The 20,105-nt window shown below is 43.6% G+C and overlaps 1 protein-coding gene across 2 annotated transcripts in view; it reads left to right on the forward strand.

Annotated features, from left to right (window-relative positions):
* Positions 1-20,105, forward strand: part of ghra (growth hormone receptor a) — a 31,680-nt gene that overhangs the window by 4,764 nt on the left and 6,811 nt on the right. The window contains exons 1-6 of one of the 2 annotated variants that reach the window (XM_008293855.1): positions 2,911-3,315; positions 4,130-4,254; positions 17,444-17,573; positions 17,776-17,945; positions 19,050-19,228; positions 19,875-20,028. In XM_008293855.1, coding sequence (XP_008292077.1) covers positions 3,257-3,315; positions 4,130-4,254; positions 17,444-17,573; positions 17,776-17,945; positions 19,050-19,228; positions 19,875-20,028 — 817 coding nt within the window. In that variant the 5' untranslated portion in view covers positions 2,911-3,256. Of the gene's footprint in view, positions 1-2,910; positions 3,316-4,129; positions 4,255-17,443; positions 17,574-17,775; positions 17,946-19,049; positions 19,229-19,874; positions 20,029-20,105 lie in introns of those variants that run through there. The other variant, XM_008293856.1, reaches the window with a different exon arrangement.

Genomic DNA, 20,105 nt, shown 5'->3' on the forward strand with positions numbered 1-20,105 from the left:
AATTGTTAAGGGTCGGATTATCGAATCACAACTGTATTTGTTAAGTGAATGTTTAAGCTTACCCTGCAGTTCATAGCAATTAAAATAAACAAAAAATATGAGAGTGGTTCATCAACTACAACCTTGATGTGAAAAACCACGTATTTAAATAGTGGAAACAGCATTTTGTTTACTTCCACTGTTTCTCATCAAAAATGACTTATTCTTGAGGTCTGTATGTAGGATGTATTTTAGCAGTGGCATCCCCCCCAAAAGAAGTTGAATTGTGTATCATTAAGATCCAGGTTTATTAGTTCTTTTCCATTGCTGATGTTTCCTCTTTGCTGAATGTGTCCTCGTGAACAATGCAAATGAAACATGGGACCACACTTTAAACACTTCACTGGATAGCTTTTTAGATTGACTATAAGCAAGACTTAAAAACATTTTGTTATTAACACAATAGCCACGATTAGAGAATTGCACATTTAGAGCAACAATTTAAAGTTATTATAGATAATCTACAAGAAATCTGGGAAACTGAACTATTACAAAGCTCTTTGTTCAGTAAATGCATTATTCAAGTGAAGGTATCCAAGGACTTGATTATTCCACCAAGGCAGATGTGAGCAGTGCCGTTTGTCTATAACTGTGCTTCTGTGGCAAATTTTTATGCTAATTTTGAAGCATCGTGTCAGAAAAAGTTCATAAAAACGAAACATTTTGGGGGAAAAAAAGCTACCCACATTTTTTAACGCTCACGTGATGCAACTTTTTGTGCTTTTAAAACAGAGTTAATATGCCTCATGGGAAACACAAACCTTCTCCGCATCTCAAAGGACCTCGCCCAGCTGGTCTGAGAACTGCTGCTCTTGCAAATTAGATAAAAGAAAGTTTGTGTTTCTGATTTTCTGGCTTTTCGTCACAATATTGAACTTTTACATTCCTCGCCCCAGAAATATATATTATTTTAAAAAAGCAGAACATCAACAAGTGCATTTAGAGGATGGAATGAATCGTGATCATCAGCTGCACAGAAACAAAAAGGCAAACTAATGAACACGGATCATCTGAGTGCAGACTACAAAGTCCTTCTGTTCTCTGCTTTTTCTTTTTGGAGGAACCTTAAATTGAACTTGGGTTTGCGACATCGCTCTGAGCGCGGGTGTGTGTGTATGAGAGTCCGTGCTTTCCATCTGCAGTTATGGCGAGGATTGAGCTGGTGTGACCTCTCACCCCCTAACCTTTCTTTTTCTTTGGCTTCACCCTTATACCACCACCCCATCTACTCCTAACTTCCTGACCCCCCTCCCTTGTCAGCTCCCTCTGAACAAACACAGATGATTAATAAAGATTTGAGGAAGCTTGGGAGAGGCATGGTGCTGGCAGTGGGGGGCCAAGTCAAGACGTACGCTCTCTGTGTGTGTGTGTGTGTGTGCGTGTCTTAGTATGTGTTGTGCGCTCATGTTGCACGCACGTGTGCTCGTGTGTGTGTGTGTGTGTGCATGTATGTGTACAAGTGTGCATTTTAGGGCAGAGGTAGTGGGAGGAGGGTTGACCACACTGGCCTTAAATGTTTACCAAGGGACCCCAGGAGGCCTGGGCTGAGCCTCCCTCTTTTCTGATTGGCTTAGGCGACTCTTCCCGTGAGTCTCAGGGTCTGCAATTGGCCAAGAGAGGGAGGAAAAATTAGGGACAAATGTGTACGAGATGGAAATGAAGCGTGGGTCTTGCCAGGGCTTTCACAGACGCTTTCACATGAGAAAAGGGGGAGACTGATGTCAGGATTAACATGAGGCCACATGTTGGAGCGAAGGGGCTGTTTGGCCCTCTGTTATTATGCTACGCTTCCTCTACTGATGAAAGACTTTGAAAGAAAAAGGGGGGAAGAAGTGAAACAATATTAAACCCACACAAAGGAATCATTTTGAATAATGATTTGAAAGCGCCGATCGAAGAGTCGTCGAGTAATTTAAGGGCGCTTTAGCTTCAGCTAGAAGATAAAACTGATTGATTGTAAAAAGCCGAAGAGAGCCGGAGACATGTCAGGGTCTGAGGGAATCTGAAGACGAGGCCAAGATGTCAAATGCAGAAAATGAGCCATACATAATTGTAAGTGGAGCATTTTAGTCGGGCCAGATGAGCCTGCTGCTTGTCAGCTCACTGCCATGAATTCTTGCATTGTATAACTTGGCCTTGTATGGCCCCTGGACTCTTGGAATTCATCCACACACACACACACACACACTTATGACTGAACTGTTATACTGATGGAAAAATCTGCTGCTCAGTGCATCAAGGAGTGCTTTTTGGTTACTACACGTTGACAACATGTTGCTTCGTCTTCATGCGTGCTTTGTGCAGTGTTTGTTTTTGCCTTAATTGCCCTTTTTGGTTGTTGCTTTTTTTATTATTATCTATCGTAAATCTAAATTCCTGCAGTAAATACGTGCCAGTGTTTGATAAAGTGCCGTTACACAAAGCGCGGTCGAACTTTACACAGGCATTTTCTTGCCCCTTGCAACCTCCAAACTTGTCAGTCTTGAAAATGTGCCCGAGGTGGACACGTCGTTGCTCAGTAGTTCTCAGCGTGTAAACATGACTCCAGAAATGCTGTGAAATAATCTGGCTTGTACCGTTTCTGGGCACAGCGCTGAGAGAAGATGAGATAAAGGTTTGATGTGCTACAGCTCCCCTTAAGTTCCCGACTTCTGCCTCAGACTTTAGAGCAGAAGTGGGGGAAAATACTGGCAGAAACATAACCTCCACATTTAGGGCTGTTGGCTGCCCAGCGACGTTGTGGAGACGCAGCTGTAAATAGCCAAGGGTGCGGACAGAAAAGTTTAGCCTAAATTTAGAGGTTGGGCTTAACTCGTAGAACTCGTCCGCTAACACCAGCCTATTGACCGAGAAGAAGGTTCAGGTTTTTTGTTGTAGTATTTTTATATACTGCTCAAAAGAAGTTGGGAAGCTGGTCCGGATGAGGAGCCATTCTGCACCTTTTTACACATTATTTTTCCCCCAGAGTGCCACGAGAGGACACAGCAGCCATTTTTTTTAATTGTTAATGGGAATCTGTTTGAAAAGCTGCTTTAATTCTTTTTTTTATTGCAATGACAATGGATCAAATCACTACATTTACAACCCCAGAGAGACTGATCATGCGACGTAGCTCTTCTGCTCCTCCTTAGTTCGGAGTATTTGGCATCTTGTTGTTTCGTTTTTACGGCCTACTGTTTCGGTTCAGCCTCTCTGTTCGTGACAACATTGTTTCCACATGCAGCGAACAGATGTTTCCACCGTCCCCCACCTCCACCTGAACGGCGTCAGACAAAGGTAGCGTCAAACTGGAGGATTGAGAATTTATCATAGAAGCCACATTTCCTCTCCAATAATTTAGGAGATTGAATCTTGCTCACTAGGTGGCAGGAGCCGTTCCACATGGTCGCTCTGTATCCGCTGCGAGTGTAAACAAACAAACTGTTTGCTATATTAAAATGTGATAATGTGTCAGTGTTGTTTAATCTTACCGCATGCTGTGTTACTGTGCACTTTTATTAATCGCTGCTCATAAACCGGAGTTGTGTTAACATGAACTTAGGTAATGTTTTTTTTTTTTTTTTAAATCGCGCCGGCGTCGCTGTCTGGCTCCGGGGGCAGCCTGCACAATGACAAAAGATTTAATTACCCGGATATTTCATTAACTATTAGTTGGTGAAATGGGTGGTTATGCGAGAGTTCTTGTGTTTCCAGTTCTTCTTCTCTGGTCTCCCATGTGAACGTGCAGAAAACATAGCGCTCAGTGTGTATTTAATATCATAGCTAATGACTTCAAATGAGTATAATTACATGTTGGCGGGACTTTTTCTTTTTCTTTTGCCAAATAAAGAATGAAAATTTCACAACACACGAATTCAACAGTGCCGCAGTAGGGAACTGGTATGATAATTAATCATGCCCCGTCTGGCGTTAGGTTTCACGTACACGTCCAGCTGAAAATAAATTGTTGTGCTTGCAGCGAGACAGAAAGACGGGGAGAGAGAGAGAGAGGGAGTGGGGGAAGGAGGGTTTTTCACATGGGCATGTCATCGTGGCTGATAATTATAATCGCAGTGTCTCTGTCTCGTTCTCCCCTCTGTCTCCCCTCCAGCATCATCATGGCTGTCTCGTCCCCCTCGTCCAACCTCCTGCTCCTTCTCCTCATTTCCTCCCTGGATTGGCTGTCCACTCCAGGATCTGCGTTTCTCATTGACTGGGACCACATGACATCATCAGGTAGGTTGGCGGTGTGTTTTTTTTATTGCTCTGCGTCCGTCCAGACGAATGAGAAGGAGAAATGGCGTGATGCGAGACAAATCAGTCATCAGACGGTTTGCGAGACTCTCTACGTGCCCCTCATCACACATTAACTAACGTGATTCAGGTTTTGCGCGCAACACGCTGTTGACACTCGTTATCGCGTCTTATGTCAGACATGAGTTGCAGAATGCTCTGTTTGCTCAGATGCATGTGGAAAGGGTTCACTGCTGAACAAACGTCGCACTTTCCTGATTTGGCTTGTCAAACAGGTTAGTGATCAATAGAGCTAGGGTAAACATATGGCTGGAGGGGGGGGCTTCTCTGTCAAAGTCCAGGGACAGGACGATGCAGGATGTTCAGCCAGCTAATCCGGCTGTCACTGAACCATTTGAAATAATTGGGTGAAAGAATGCTGCGGCTGGAGAAAACAGGCCCGATTTCAATATAATTTACCACTTGAAATCCCTAAAGCCAAAAGGCTGGCCAGGACAGGAATTTAAAAATCAAGTACTCACTGTCTTTTATCGCATCATTTCAACATCTACACTCAAATTCACACTTAAAAACTGACTGAAAAATAAATGAGGAACCTGCATCGTCCGGTGATGATCAAAGGAATTAGGTGAAAGTGCCAAACGCTGCAACCTTGGCCAAGAAAAGTCTTGTTTATTTAAAGTCTACCTGCGCTTGGACCAGCACATGATTTAGGGAAACGCTCGGCCAAGATCCAGCAATTTTTGAATGCTGATCAATTCTGCTGTTTAACTTTGTCAAAACATGTCCTCGCTTTAGCAGAGGAGAACGCTGCCGTCAGTTGTTTGGTGCCGCAGTGCATCTCTGGGTTGGTATTTTATGAGGGATTCCTCCTGGAAGATGGATAAGCAGCCACTTTCTGTTAAAACCTTTATTGTTCGTGGAGCTGGTTCAATTTGCATAAAGCTGACTTGACTCTCGTTCAAGAAATGAATTAATGGACTGTGCATTTTAGGCCGTTTAGTTGGCATCTGCTGGAGAACAGTTTCTTTCCTTCAAATTGAAATGGTAGAAAAGCAGAGCATGATTATTTAAAAATGGGAGATAATGTTGGTAAAAATGATTGAATTAGCAGCGTACCTACATGCTTTGGGCAAAATTACAAAATAAATAGCACTGAAACAATGAACCTGCTATTTGACTGTGCCGTCTGTGATAATGGGTGAATTGTTAAAGTAATTTATCAGGTAAAAAAACTATTAAGTCTCTTCTGCTAAATCCATTTTATGTACCTTTTGTTTCTTTTATTGTTTGCTTGCACTGGTCTACACCCATTTTGGTGTCAAAAGTTTTTTGAGCTGATTTTGGACAACTGCAATGTGCTGAATCCAAGTATTACATCGGTTTTACTCATCCATCCATCCATTATCTATACACCTATAATCCTCACTATGGTTATGGGGGGCTGGAGTCTATCCCAGCTGACTCAGGGTGAAGGCAGGTTCACCTGGACAGGTAACCAGTCTATCACAGGGCTACACTTAGAGACAGACAACCAAGCACACTCACATTCACACCTACGGACAATTTAGAATCACCAATTAACCTCAACATGTTTTTGGACCCTGTGAGAGGAAGCCGGAGAACCCGGAGAGAACCCACGCTGCACGGGGAGAACATGCAAACTCCATGCAGAAAGATTCTGGTGCCCCCACCGGGACGCGAACCGGCGACCTTCTTGCTGTGAGGCAACAGTGCTAACCACCGCTCCACCTTGCCGCTGGTTTTACTCAGTGAGGTCAAAATTTAGATTTGATGAAACATGCAATTCACTTGTATTTACCTTTACAAATGTTTAGGCTCATCAACTTTTGGATCATTTAGGTTAATGAAAAGGATTAGAAAAGGAAATTTTTCCTCTAAAAGCCGATTTCATATGATAAATACTAAAATAAATCAATTGCTAATGTAAAAAAATCTAATCGATTTAGTGGCAAAAGTCGAGTTGGCCTAAAAACCTGACCTGATACAGAAAAGCAGATGTCATTTTTGGATTCAGCGTTGCAAAAAATGTCCTAAATCAGTTAAAAAATATCCTAGACACCTTCAAAAAAAGTATTTTTTGTAACCTAGCGTTATCCTCAACTAAGCTCTACTTAGTTCTACTTAAAGTAACATCCAATTGTCATGCAGCTAATAATATTGAAAGCATTTGGCAGCACAGTAAAAGTTGTCCTTGATATACACTTTGGCAAGACGGCATCCAACGAGGGTATTCTTGGGTGCATCTGCTCACTGCCATTAAGAGGTGAGCCAGACAGCATTAAAGAGAGAGACCTGAGAAATCTCCAAACCATCTCCGGGCAGCTCGCCTGCCGCCTGCAGCACCTGTTGTCAGAATGGAGAGCATGTGTGTTACCTGGAGAAACCCCAGCTTTGTTTTAATTAAAGCCCGACACCTGCACGTGCGCTCGTTACGTGTAAATTCTCCATTTGCGTCGTTGCCATGTTTTCGTAATGGCGCTACCTTGAAAAGAGAGATCACAAGTGTCGGGACGCATCATGGCTGTGGAAAGCTATGGCTTGACTTGAATGCTGTTTAACTTATTAATAGTGCAGTTGACAGCAATAGACAATTAATTTTCTTAATGTTTTCCTGCTTAAGCCTCCACATCATGACTTGATAGGTGACTTGAGGTGACTTGATAGTCAAAGCGGTTGGAATGCTTTCAAGTGGCCATTCCCAGCAGGCCTTCACCCTCACTGCATGCCACTCCGTTGCTTTCTTCTCCAACGTTTCCCATCTGTCTCTGCTGATCAACAAAGGCCCGAAAATCATAAAACCAAAAAGCATCCGCAGCCTATTTGACGTGGCTGACGTGTGTTAAGTGTGCAGGGTTTTTACCGGATTTAGGTTGTCACTTTAGGACTCTGTACAAATATTTGCATGTCATCATATGAAAGACGGCAAACTTTAGATGCAGCCTTTTGCTGGTAAATGACCAACAAATGGAATCAGCTCATATTTTTTTTCCAGCTACGATTTTGCCATATTTTTATGGCATCCTTGAAATAGTTTGGCACTTTACTAGGGCACTTCTTTTTTTCTTCTTTGTGTGGGTTTAGTGAAAAACAGCTGTAAATACACCACTGGAATCCACTAGAGAATGCCAGCTCATCTGGTCTTCCTCCGCCAAGTTAAGATCAAGTCCGCACCACGCTGCTTCTCTTCGGGTTGTCTGAGGAAAATTGTTGTCATTATTAATCCTGCCTGCTGATTGATTCATGTTGTCGACTCACACTCGGATCCCTGGTTTTTTGCTCTTCGCGGTCGGTTGTGCAATCTGCGGCTTTCTAAAATGCAATGATCAGGGAATAATAAAGTTAAAGCTTCCCCAGCTATTAGTTGGTTAAGTTGGTGGGCTCAAGTGGTGCAGACTTTTGAAAACACTTTGTGTTGTGAACATATTCTACTTTGTCCTCTTGTTTCATCCGTTCTGGTGCCAGCGCTGGTACAACAGCAGCCAACAATTACTTCACAGATTTTGGTTGCAAATCAGCCCGTGCTCGTTTCCTCCCGGTGAACCTGTTAATCCGTGGCTTAAAGCTGATCTGCGTTAAGATACTGTGAACATTTGGATTATGCGATCGTGGCATTCTGATTCATTCTTGGTTGTTGCTGCCTCTTGGTCATGACTTCCAGAACAGCTTGTGATGGGAGAGAAGCAAAGCGAGCGGTTTGGATAACATGTGAGAATTACTGCATCTCAGTCGTTTGCGCGCCGTGTATAAAATAGGGGCAATTATTTATATCATAATTATAATGTGTACTAGTCACACAAGAAGCTGCTTTCAACACAGCTGCTTCTGTTTACAACTTAAGATGCCATCAAAAGCGCTGGTGTCAAACAGACCGATGTGTCAGCACTGTGTAGTTGGTTTATTTGTGCAGCCACGCAGAGTTTGGAGCGCTGCGTCTTTGCCTTTAGGTCTTTTGACTTTGTATTTGTTCGCAAACTGCAGTCTTTACCTTTCTGATAAGCTTTCAGACAAACCTCTGATAACCGGATGAGGTCAGTCCATCAAACGTTCCGATTGGTTCCCCCTCCTTCGAACGTCAAAATGGTCTCCAGTGAGCACTGTGGTAATGTAGCCCTGGTCTTCCTCAACAACCGTTAAAACATCTGTAAACACAAAGCAGACAGTGATAGCGTGAGCAAACACACGCAGCCTGTGCCTTTCTCAAGCTTTACACTGTAAAACCTCCAGCCCCGACAGCTGCTTTCTCCACTCGGCTTTACACTTAAAATGTTCTATAAGTGACCTGTAATGCGCCGACCTTTTCTCTTCCACGCATGTAGTATGTTGCGGTAATAATGCACTCTTGCTGTGAGTAGCCCTCAATATTGTGCTTTTGGGGTTATCTGAAACCATCTCGTTGTTCCACTTATGGACCTTAAAGAGCCTTCCTGGAATTCTGTTACTGCAGCATTTTTTATGTCTGTTGTCAGGCCAGCCGCAGAACAAGCCAAGAGTAGACATTTGGAGATGCTCCTATGTAGTTAAAGGCTTACCAGAGTCATTACAGGCAGTGTTACTCGCTTGACTCCATCTGCCCTCGAACAACACTCATTTTCTCGCGTCTCTCCCCCCAATCTTCCCTGAGTGTCTCTCTGCGTGTCTCGGGAGTGCTCACAGCTCAAGGACGTAGATTGATCCTGTTGAGCGAGGTTGTGTTCTTGGCCACAGAGGTGGTAACCAGTGGTAACCGTGCAGAGGTTTTTTGGTCCGCCTGGCTTGCACACACAATCTACAGTTACATCTGCTTCAAAGACGAGCAGTGGGTGTGAGCGGCGAAGTTGGGGCCTTGTGTGGGATACGTTGCCTGAAGTTAAACACAAAGTTGCTGCATAATGGCAGGATCGCTGCAAAGAAGCAGATTCGACAGCACCGCTCTGCATCGAGGAAACATGGACTAATTTTAACAACTGTTGTTTTAAAGGGACACTATATATAAATCGTATGTAAGTATAGTGTATATAAATACGTACAAGGGTACTTTAAAAAGTTCTCGACTTCACCTAAAACAACCCAGTAGCTATAAACATAAAGGCTTATATGACTGCCCACAAAGACTGAAATGGTTGAAGCATTCAAAATAAAGAAGAGGAAACCTTTGAACTGGTGTTGCTCAAGGACAGCGTGCCCTTCCACACAGCACAGGTGGCAGGAGCAGCCAAATGTTGCCGTGAACCGTTGCCCCGTGAACTTTACTCGCTCGACCTGCAGCGTCTGACTTCTGTCTGTTTCCCAAACTGAAGTCCCACTCACATGTTTGCCATTTTCAGAGCGATGAGGAAGTCACATCTCGATGGAGACGCAAAAGGTGACCTTCTTCTGCAAAGGGGTAGCCAAGCTTGAGCCGTGCATTGAAGTCAAAGGAGGCTATGTTGCAAAATGGTGCAAAAACAATCTTGTGAGATTTTCTGGTGAGGCCGAGAACCTTTTGAAGTACTGTCATATATCACTGTGCAGAAGGATGGACAATTAGTCCGTGACGTCACTCATAAGCTTCCTGAAGAGTGACTTTGAAGCTCAGCGTGGGAACTGTCACCATCTTGACGGTGTCTGACTTCAACCATCTCTCAGCTGACAAAGAAACGAGCAAAGAGCAGGAGTGGAGCTGTGGCTCGCCATGCAAATGAATCTGGGCCGTGGACTGTCCTATGAGCAGTGACGCCCTTAATTATGCAGAACTTTAAGCCGTATTACACTTTAAACGTTATAGTCATATATAAAGTCACCCCTTGTACTATTGTCATGAACAGACAAATTAGCTATAGAGACCAAATCAACCTGTAAGCATGTTAATTTCTGCTGTAATGTTGTACATTTTTACATTTGGGTTCATGGGGACTGACTCGCTTTTGGAATCAGCTCCAAGTGGCCGTTTGAGGAATTGCAGTTTGGGCAATTTGGCTTATGTTTTCAGCTCTGGAGGCTGCCGCTTCTGTCGAACCACACAACATAAAGGAAATTTAAAGTGCAAATGAAACTTTCTAAAGTGAACAAACCAAATTTAGAACCACACTTACATTGGCTACACAAATAACAAATCATCTATCATTCTCTAGAAAAGGGTTGGTAAATTACCGGGTTATTAATGTTCATTTAATGTGTGTAAAAATACTGAATAAACACTGAAGCAGCTTCACTTTGGTGTTTGGCCTGCAGTGCGGTTGCAAGTTTTTTCCACCCACCAGCACGTAATCGTAACTATTTTAAATGATCACCACACTCATTGTGGTCAAATGACTGTGTGTAGCCTTTTTCCAAAGTTTGAGAAGCCATGATATTATACCTAATTTATCATTTCTTCATACGTGAGTGAAAGCACTATTTATTCAACATGAGGATTCACATTGTAAAAGGCAAAACATCACCAGTCACCTACATCACAAGTAAGAGGTGATTTCAGCTAATTGAACAGCGGCTGGTTTAGAGATTATGTCAGGATTTCAGCTTCCTACAGGAGTGCTATGTAGGCTAACGTATTTTGATTTATCTAGTTGGAGTGTCAGACATAGCACCCAGCCACAGGGTCATTTTGACTGAGGCAGGTATCTCTCACCTCGGTGTGAGGCCAAACAGTCAGTGGCTAAATTTATCATATTGCTTTGTCCCACGTGAGAACGTCGCTGAAGCGTTTGACAGTGACAGAAAATATGTGTCGAGAAAATCCGTCCAGGTGTCTACCAGGTGACCGCTCTATAAGCCGGACGCCCCTGTTCTCACTTGGACATAATGTGACATAACTAAGCCAATTCTCTCGGCTGTAATGGCATTAGAGGAGATTAACATCATTAGTTCGAGCTAATAAATTGCTGGAACCAGAATAGGCCGACCGCATGGTTAAACGCAGCGGAGTGTAGCTGTTAGACTTCAAAGATCGCGAACGCTGTTGGGAACCACGAGGATCACATGAAGCAACAACAACTGGTCACCCAGTGGTCCCAAACTTTGAACGAGAAGAAAAGCCATATGTCCTGTTGAGTTAGTGGGAGGAAGGGCAGGATGCATTCAAGGAATCGAACAATGGCACTTTGATATTCTTTGTCGGTTTTTGTTTTGAAAGGTGTAAGTTTAGTGCCTATGTATTTGTGTGCGTCCGTGCGCTTACGTGTGAGGCGGCGTGCGCGCGAACTTGGCAGTTATTTATATCACCTGTTTACATTCCCTTGTTTGTATCTTGTTGCAGTCTCTCACCTTTCTCCTCCTCTCTTCTGGCCCACTTCTCGCCCTTACGCTCCGTCAAATGCCAAGTGATCTTCTTATTCAGCGTTTAGCCGCAACTATCAAACTCAGCGAAGGGTTTAATTTCCTTTTCCGCCAAAGAATAAATGTTTAAATGAAATACAGGAGAAGTTTGAATGTGAAATAAATTAAATCTCTTTTTGGCTTATCCAAATGTTGTCCCTCGCCTCTTTTTTTTATTTTTTATTTTTATCTTATCTCTCTCCAGGCCCTCTCATTCTTTCTTTTCCTCGTCATCCAAGACATATTCCCGGTGGAAGACAGATGATTGCGTCTGCTGCACTAACACTTACACGTGTGTGTTGCAGAGACGGAGGTGCGCGAGCGGCGTGTGCGAGGCTATGGGCTGTGGTGCGGGGTTATAATGTAGGGCTTGGCGTGTGCCGACTGACAGGCACTTTTACTCTTAGCGCAGTGTCAGTGTGTGCTGCCAATTTCTCCATCTGGTTAACAGAAATACACACAGGGAAACGCACACACAGAGACTGATGGTGCTGCAGGAAGCCATCGTCTGGATGCTGCGGTGGCTGAATGGCATCACCAAATAGATCTGACGTGTGCCCGACAAGTCTAGACACACAAAGCAAGTCAAAACTGGATATTATAGCGAGAAAGTCAGTCTGAAGTGGGAAAAAAATAGCATCTGAAAACACACACAATTAACACGCTGTAGCTTTAACCTAAAAACAACAACAACGAGACTCCTTTTTACAAGTTGGCGCTGCTGTTTGGGTTTAGACTGCAACAACAGAATATGAGTTATGTGAGCGATGTAACCAAGGACAACAGGTTCAACAGTGTGTTCTCTTTAAACACAGAGCAATCAAATCAATTATCTACTTACAGCACAATGAAGAGACACTCAGAGCCATGTAGGTATGTGTCTGTCTATTTATATTGTGTTTTTTTTTAGTGTGTGTGAAGAAACAGACAATAGTGAATGTGCTCACAAGCTGAAACTTCAAAGTATTATATGATTAAGTTTATTTATGTAATGTTGAAAAAGCTAAATTTGGGCTTAAGTGTTTCACATTCAGGATAAAAGACAGACAGCACTTCAGTGTTCTGCACTAATCTCAGAAGGGAAATACCAGTCTGGGAAATAATAAATTGTGAGTAGTTAAGTCTGAAAGGTCATTGGTGCAGATTTTTTTTTTCCTCCTTTTCAGATGCGACTAATTTTAGATTCAACCCAGAAGCAATTAACAACAGATTTATGCGAGAATCATTAAAAAATGTTTAGTACATAAACCCAGATTTATCGTGTGTGCGCCGAGATAGAGAGGCTAGTGTACGATGAAGATAGGCGTTTTATTTTAACGAAGATTCGCAAAGTTCAATAATATTCTGAATTATTTCTGTCATTTTATTTTCCAGTGGTTCCAAGTGGTTGCATGGACGCAGATTACTAATGACACTGGTTACTAAATAACTCTGATTTAAATTCCAACACCTTATATTTTCATCATCCAGTATTTGTTCTATATTTCTACGCATTTTGTTTTCATTGTGTGCTAAGGATGGTATATTGTAGATCAGGGGTGCCCAATCCTGGTACTCGAGAGCCCCTATCCAGCATGTTTTAGACGTTTCTCTCTTCCAACACACCTGATTCACATGATCAGGATCGTTATCAGGCTTCTGCAGAGCTTGATGATGAGCTGATCATTTGAATCAGGTGTGTTGGAAGAAGGGAAACATCTAAAACATGCTAGATAGGGGCTCTCGAGGACCAGGATTGAACACCCCTGTTGTAGATACTCAGGAAAACTAGGATGGCTTCTTCATCTACAGTGGACTCCAGTCAGAGAAGTCTTTGGTCTTTAAAACTGAACACAGTTATCCAGTATGTCTGAACAGTCATATGGTTTCCAAATGTGTCTGAAACACAGACTGCAGTGCCTTAAATTGCAGTCACATGATACTCTAAACTCACAACTATTAGCATTTCAACTTCAGAAATTACAACACCAAACTATCTACATAATTATTAAGCTTAGAAACCCTCAGACCAGCCCTTAACCATCAGCATTAACATATTAGCTCACAGAAATACGACTATAAACTGTCTGTTTAGCCGCTCTGTGCTGTCTTATTGTTACTTCCATCGTAATCCACACATTCGTTCGCTGTGATGTTTCCTCTCTGTCTCCCTCTCCCTCCTCCATTTTCCCCCCTGACATCTCCTCTCTCCTTTTTAGCAGCCTTTCCAAGCGTGGCTAACCTCCACATTGACTCAAATCTGCAAATGAGCCGGAAAAGGTGGCAATTCATAACGTCACGGCCTCGTCTCGCCCCACGTCAAGCATTTCGCAATAAGGCGGCCAAATAAGTCCTCGTAGCACCTTTCTCGCCACCTTTTCGTTTGCCAGCTGGTGCGAGGGCCGTGGGCAGCGTGCTTTATTTAGGCTTCTTAGTAGATTTTAAAACTTAATGGCTACAGCTGACGTGGAGGTAGATAAATGGTTTCCCAGCTCCTCGATATGGACTGATGAGGACAGGACGCCAAGCTAAGAGCTGTTTATCAGTCTCCGCTGTACACATAGTCCACAAGGACAGAAAGATACGTATGGACAGCCGGGATGAGGGAGCGCACACACACACACACACACACACACACACCAACACACACCAACACACACACGTACACACACTCTGATGCACAAAATTACTTTTCTTCTTCCAGCCGAAGGCTTTCAACTGCTGATCATTTAATGGCAGCTGGCAGGTACAGGCAGGATTTAGCTTCCCATCGCTGAAACTCTGTGATGGTTATATATTAGTACATGTAGAAAACGGCGAGTACAGCCCTGCACAAATATTACCAGCCTATGCATGGCGCGTAATCAACATTCATCTGTCAAAATATTGGCCGCTGGCTTACGAGCTAGTTGCAACTTGAACAGTTTCTTTTGCCGTTTTTATTCCCTGAATAAGCCGATACGATTAGAAAGATTTTATACATGTGTCATGTATGTTTTAGCCTTATGATGTCAGAAAAGAAGACTTAGTGAATGAGTAGGAGAGAGAGAATTGGTATACGAGTTTAACCAGGTGTTGCTGCACAACCTTTCACCTCTGACACCCTTCAGGTTCGGCCGCCATCTAGTTCAGCTCAAAAATGCAAACAGCTTTTTAAAAAATGGCTGTTCTGTTTGACCTTTAGCTTCTTTACAGAGAGGCTAACTGTCAAAACACTGTCTGTGTGTTGTGTGGAGTCTACTCCCTCCAGACTAGAACAACAGCTGTGACATGAAATCCATACCGACAGGCTTGTCTCATTATGTAAAGACCGATCCCGATAACAATAGTAGATGATGTAAGAACATCATTGTTTATCTGCAGCGTGATTATATACATAAAAGAAGTGAGTTGCCTGAAATGTTGCCGTACTTGTTTCGTTTCACCCCAACTACGTGCAACCCCTGTGGCCAGCCCGGAACAAGACGTCCCTTTTACTTTTCGCCCCGCGTAACCTGTTCTGCTGTAGTCCTAAGCCCTCGTTTGCATTCAGTGTCTGCAGAGAGCTCTTTGATGGTGGCAGCTGGAATTTGTTGGATGGGGGGAGGGAGGCCGAGTTGAAATAGCAAACCTCTGAGAACCACGACAGCGTGCAGGAAGATGAAGGGAGGGAAGGTGGGAAAGGCGCAACTGCGAAGCTGTGCGGCGGTGAATTACGAGGTTACAATGGCACCAAATGGAAAGTAATCAGAGTAATGGAGTATGCTCAATGTGTGAATAAAAGATGAGGTGTGCAGTCGGGTTGGGTTCGTTTGATAGGGAGTTTAATGTGGTATCTGTGGTTAGAGGTGTGTTCGTGGTGACTAGTTCTGTATGCTGGGCAGGTGTGTCTGTACGTGCAGATTATATATGTATGTATGTATGCACATGCTGGTAGCTTTTTAATCATTTAAGGTGAAATTTAGCAGGCCGAAGTGAGTCCGCATGGAGTTAATGGATGTCTGATGTTTAGAAAATCCAAAAACGATGACAACGTTCTGCTCCGGTCTGTCTTTAATTTCTTGCCTTGTGTTCCGAAGCGTGTTTATGTTCTGGGTCCACGTGTGATTTATAATGCAGCCAAGTGAGAAGAGGGGAGCCGGGGGAGAGCGGCTAGAGCAGAAATCAATGATACCTTCAGTCGCTTATTTATGGTTGCACCAAAACTCTGGGACTCGACGCTAGATGAGAAACCGGTCTCAGGCAGGAGGCGGTGGGAGTAGGGGGTGGGTTGTTGATGAGGAGTGACAAGGTGCCAGGGGAGAAGTGGAAAGGGCTGAGTCAGGAACCTTGCAGCGGATCAGAAATGGTATGAAACGTGTGTGGATAGATGTAAAGGTCATAAAGGCATGGTGACTGAAATTTGATGCAAGCTATCATTCAGCAAGTTGTTTTTTTTTTCTCTACTCTCATGTGCACACGCAGAGATTCACAGGCAGCAGAGGTCAGCGTTAGATTTGCACACTGTTAGACTGATCTCCTGCCAGCAGAAAGCGTTGCCCCTGCTGCGTATTTCATGGCTTTAATCAGACACAGATAGGTGATAACTGTCATCAGTGAATATATAAGGAAGGACTAACATACCTTGACCCAGTTGTCTACTTATGCTGAATTTGTATAGCAACTCTTTGGGTGTAAAATACGCCATGGACTGTATATTATGATGGGTGAACCTTCTGTGACGTTTTCACAGCGGTATTGAAGCTCACAGTGGTGGTTTCGGTTGCCAACATCTTGGCATTGCCTGGCTCCCTCCTGCTGCCAGCTAATCTGAAATTGAGTAAAGTCTGAGAGGAGCTGAGGCGGGCCTTGGACTGTCCTTGGACCATGCCCTTAATTATCCAGAACTTTAAGCCTTAATAGAATTTAAACAGATTAGTTATATAAAAGTGCAAACCTCATACAGTTGTCATGAAAAACAAGCTATACAGACCCAAACTGTTTCTGCTGTAAACATGTTCCTGGGCTGCAAGGTGGAGCGGTGGTTAGCACCGTTGCCTCGCAGCTAGAAGGTCGCCAGTTCGCGTCCCGGTGAGGACACCCGGGATGTTTCTGCGTGGAGTTTGCATGTTCTCCCCATGCATCGTGGGTTCTCTCCGGGTTCCTCCCACACAGTCCAGAAACATGTTGAGGTTAATTGGTGATTCTAAATTGTCCGTAGGTGTGAATGTGAGTGTGCTTGGTTGTCTGTCTCTAAGTGTGATAGACTGGTTACCTGTCCAGGTGATCCTGTCTTCACCCTGAGTCAGCTGGGATAAGCTCCAGCAGACCCATGACCCAAGTGAGGATTAATCAGTGTATAGATAATGGATGGATGGATGGAACATGTTCCTCAAGTGGCCATACGATCAACTGAAGTTTTTGGCACTTACCGTTGCCTCCCAGAGGTTGTCGCTTGGGGATACCATAAAATGTTAAAGAAAGCCTTCAGTGAGAACACCCAACCACACCTACCTTAACAGTTTCTTTTTACACTTCTGTGTTGGCTTCATTTTTCAGCCCCAGAGGTTTGCCTCTTGGATTACACATAATGTCCTGAACGCACAAGTAAAACGTTTTATTGACAGTCTTTTTGTTCCTCAAGGGCGGATGCTAAACATTAGGTGCTGTTATTGAACTGTGATGTTACCTAACCATTGAATTTTTCCTCACTCTTAATGTTAACAATCAATTTCCTATAACTTACTTGAGTCTGCTGCGAAAAAAAATCACTGTGTTGATTAGCGGAGGTCGTTGTTTAAGGGGGGGTTGGGCTGAGGAATTTAACCCCTACAGAGGATGGTAAATGTCAGTAAAGGTGACTGATCAGCCTAATGCACTCTGAGGTGTTCTGCTTTGCTTTATCTCTAATCTTTACTCCTCTGTCGCTGTCTTTCAGCTCCCCTTGAGCCTCATTTCACAGAGTGCATATCAAGGGACCAGGAGACATTCCGCTGCTGGTGGAGTCCAGGCACCTTCCACAACCTGTCCTCCCCCGGAGCCCTCCGAGTCTTCTACCTTAAGAAGGAGTGAGTGTAATCGCCACGTTGCCGGCTTCACTCTGAAAAGTCCGAGTAAATTGCACGCCTTGTGCTGCACTTAATGGGAGCACTATGTTATGTGTGCATATGTGAGTCAGACTAAAACACTGCCGACTTCACCACGTGACAAGAATTTCTTCCTTTGCTTCTTTTTTTTTTTCTTTCTTCCGTCATTTTTTCACACGTCCAGGTCTCCCACCAGTGAATGGAAGGAGTGTCCCGAGTATATCCATTCAAATAGGGAGTGCTTCTTTGACGTAAACCACACGTCCGTTTGGATCCCCTACTGCATGCAGCTCCGCGGCCAGAACAACGTCACCTATTTCAACGAAGACGACTGTTTCACTGTGGAGAATATCGGTTAGTAGCCAGGATTTGTGCACATATCCTGGTTTTTACTATACATCCTGTGAACAACATTGATGAAACATGCTCTAGCACAATTTCCCCTTCGTATTTAAAAGCTGCAAGCCTGATATTAAAAGATTTTTACTGAGCTTGTTCAGTGCATAGTTAATCACACTTCTGCTGGACTGCAGAAAATGATATTGCCAGCGTTATAGATTACCACTGCAGGGCTTTCAGGAAATGGTACTTGTGTTTGCATATCAGCTAAACCAGCAAATGTCACATGCTTGTCAATATCACAGCAAGTGTCAGATACAGTGTTTACATGGCAAATGTTTTGATGTCTGACAGTCTTTATCTAAGCAAGACTGTAAAAGATGCTGATAAATACTGTTTCATCACGTGCCCATGTCATACGTTGGCTACTCCATGGAAAAAATCTTTGTTTACGAGGTCTTTTCATGTGTGTAAATTGATTGTCAGCTTGTTTTTACAGATACCATCTGGATTTTGTCTTCTTAGCCACTTAACCTATAGTAGGCGTGCAGGGCATGACTGTTGGTTGCTCAGTCTGTTTCTTTTTGTGCAACGCTAGCTCCAGAGCAAAATATTACACCGGCTGCTTGCTGCATCTCCAGGATGCTGATGTTGTTGGCCCTCGGATGATTAATCCTAGTGTTTTTGATTACTCGATTGGCTGTATGTCTCGTGCTACCATCAGGAAAAAGTTTGTACACTCAAAGAATAAATTTGCGAAACCTGTTAATGCAACCCAGAGGATGGAGCCTTTCCAGTTATGATACTTGCTTATTCCATTTTGCACGAGTCTCAGGCTGAAATATCAACGTTCTACACAAACTATTATTTAATCTAAGCTGGGTATGAGTTGTTTCTAATGTTCGGCTCCTCCTCTCATGCCCCTGTCAAGACATTGTTTTTACATTGTTAACCTTATGGCTGCAAAGGCCAAGACAAGCCAAGTCGTAAACATGTTGGTGCAATGAAAATGAAAGCACATGTTATGTATTTTATTTCACCAGTCTTCAAGTGAAAAGACGTCACTAGCTGTGTGTTTTCATTGTGTTCACATCTGGACTTTTGCCTTTCTCCCAACAGTGCGTCCTGACCCACCAGTGTCTCTAAACTGGACCTTGTTGAACATAAGTCCCTCTGGCCTCAGTTATGATGTCATGGTCAACTGGGAGCCTCCACCCTCTGCAGACGTTGGGGCAGGCTGGATGCGAATCGAGTACGAGATCCAGTACAGAGAGAGAAATTCCACGAACTGGGAAGCGGTGAGTCCTCACTCTGAACTTTCTCTTTAAGTCCCCCTCTTCCACCTTTGAGTTTAAGCACATAATTACTCGTGCTGACAGATGTGAAAACCTACCTTAAAACTTTACAAACCGGTTCTCTGCGCATGCACAAGCTCACGCAAATAAAACCGAGCATGCATCCACTTAAAAGTAAATTGTAGGTAGGTCATAGAGGCAGAGTGTCGTGTTTCCCTTCCCCTCCCCCCTGAACTCTTGTGGCTAAAATGCAGTATAGCTTTGTTGGCAAGGCTGTGGAAGCCAGAGCAAAGCCCTCTGAGAAAACACAGCCTCTCTGAAGGAAGAGAGGGGAGGGATCTGTAGGTCAGAGGCCATGGGACCTTGTACAGGCTCATATTCATTACCTCCTGGCTAGCCAGCCTGACAAATTCAGCCTTGGAAACCGTTTTAGACCCTCTATTATAATAGCATGTACTCTATCCAATGTATCTGAAATGCTACAACAATTTTACCTTTGGAAAGGTCATAGTTTCAGTTACCAAAAATAAGCGTGGACTTCCTGACACCCTGTCGAGCTTCAGTCAGCCTCAATGTTGGTGTTGGAGTCATTTCTGCAATGCTAACTGCATCATTGTCACGCTTTCTGTGTCTATTTTGTAAATTTCAGTTGGAGATCCAGCCGCACACTCAGCAGACAATCTTCGGTCTGCACATAGGAAAAGAGTACGAAGTGCACATCCGCTGCAGGATGCAGGCCTTCGTTAAGTTTGGCGAGTTCAGCGACTCCGTCTTCATTCAAGTGACTGAGATTCCTACCAAAGGTGAGATAATGGTGGGGCAATAAAGGTCTTGGTGAGATGCATGAAATAATAATAATGGTCCTACCCCTGTTCAGTTT

This window comes from Stegastes partitus, unplaced genomic scaffold (assembly GCF_000690725.1).
Source record: "Stegastes partitus isolate 25-593 unplaced genomic scaffold, Stegastes_partitus-1.0.2 Scaffold916, whole genome shotgun sequence".
In the NCBI taxonomy this organism is placed as follows: domain Eukaryota; kingdom Metazoa; phylum Chordata; class Actinopteri; family Pomacentridae; genus Stegastes; species Stegastes partitus.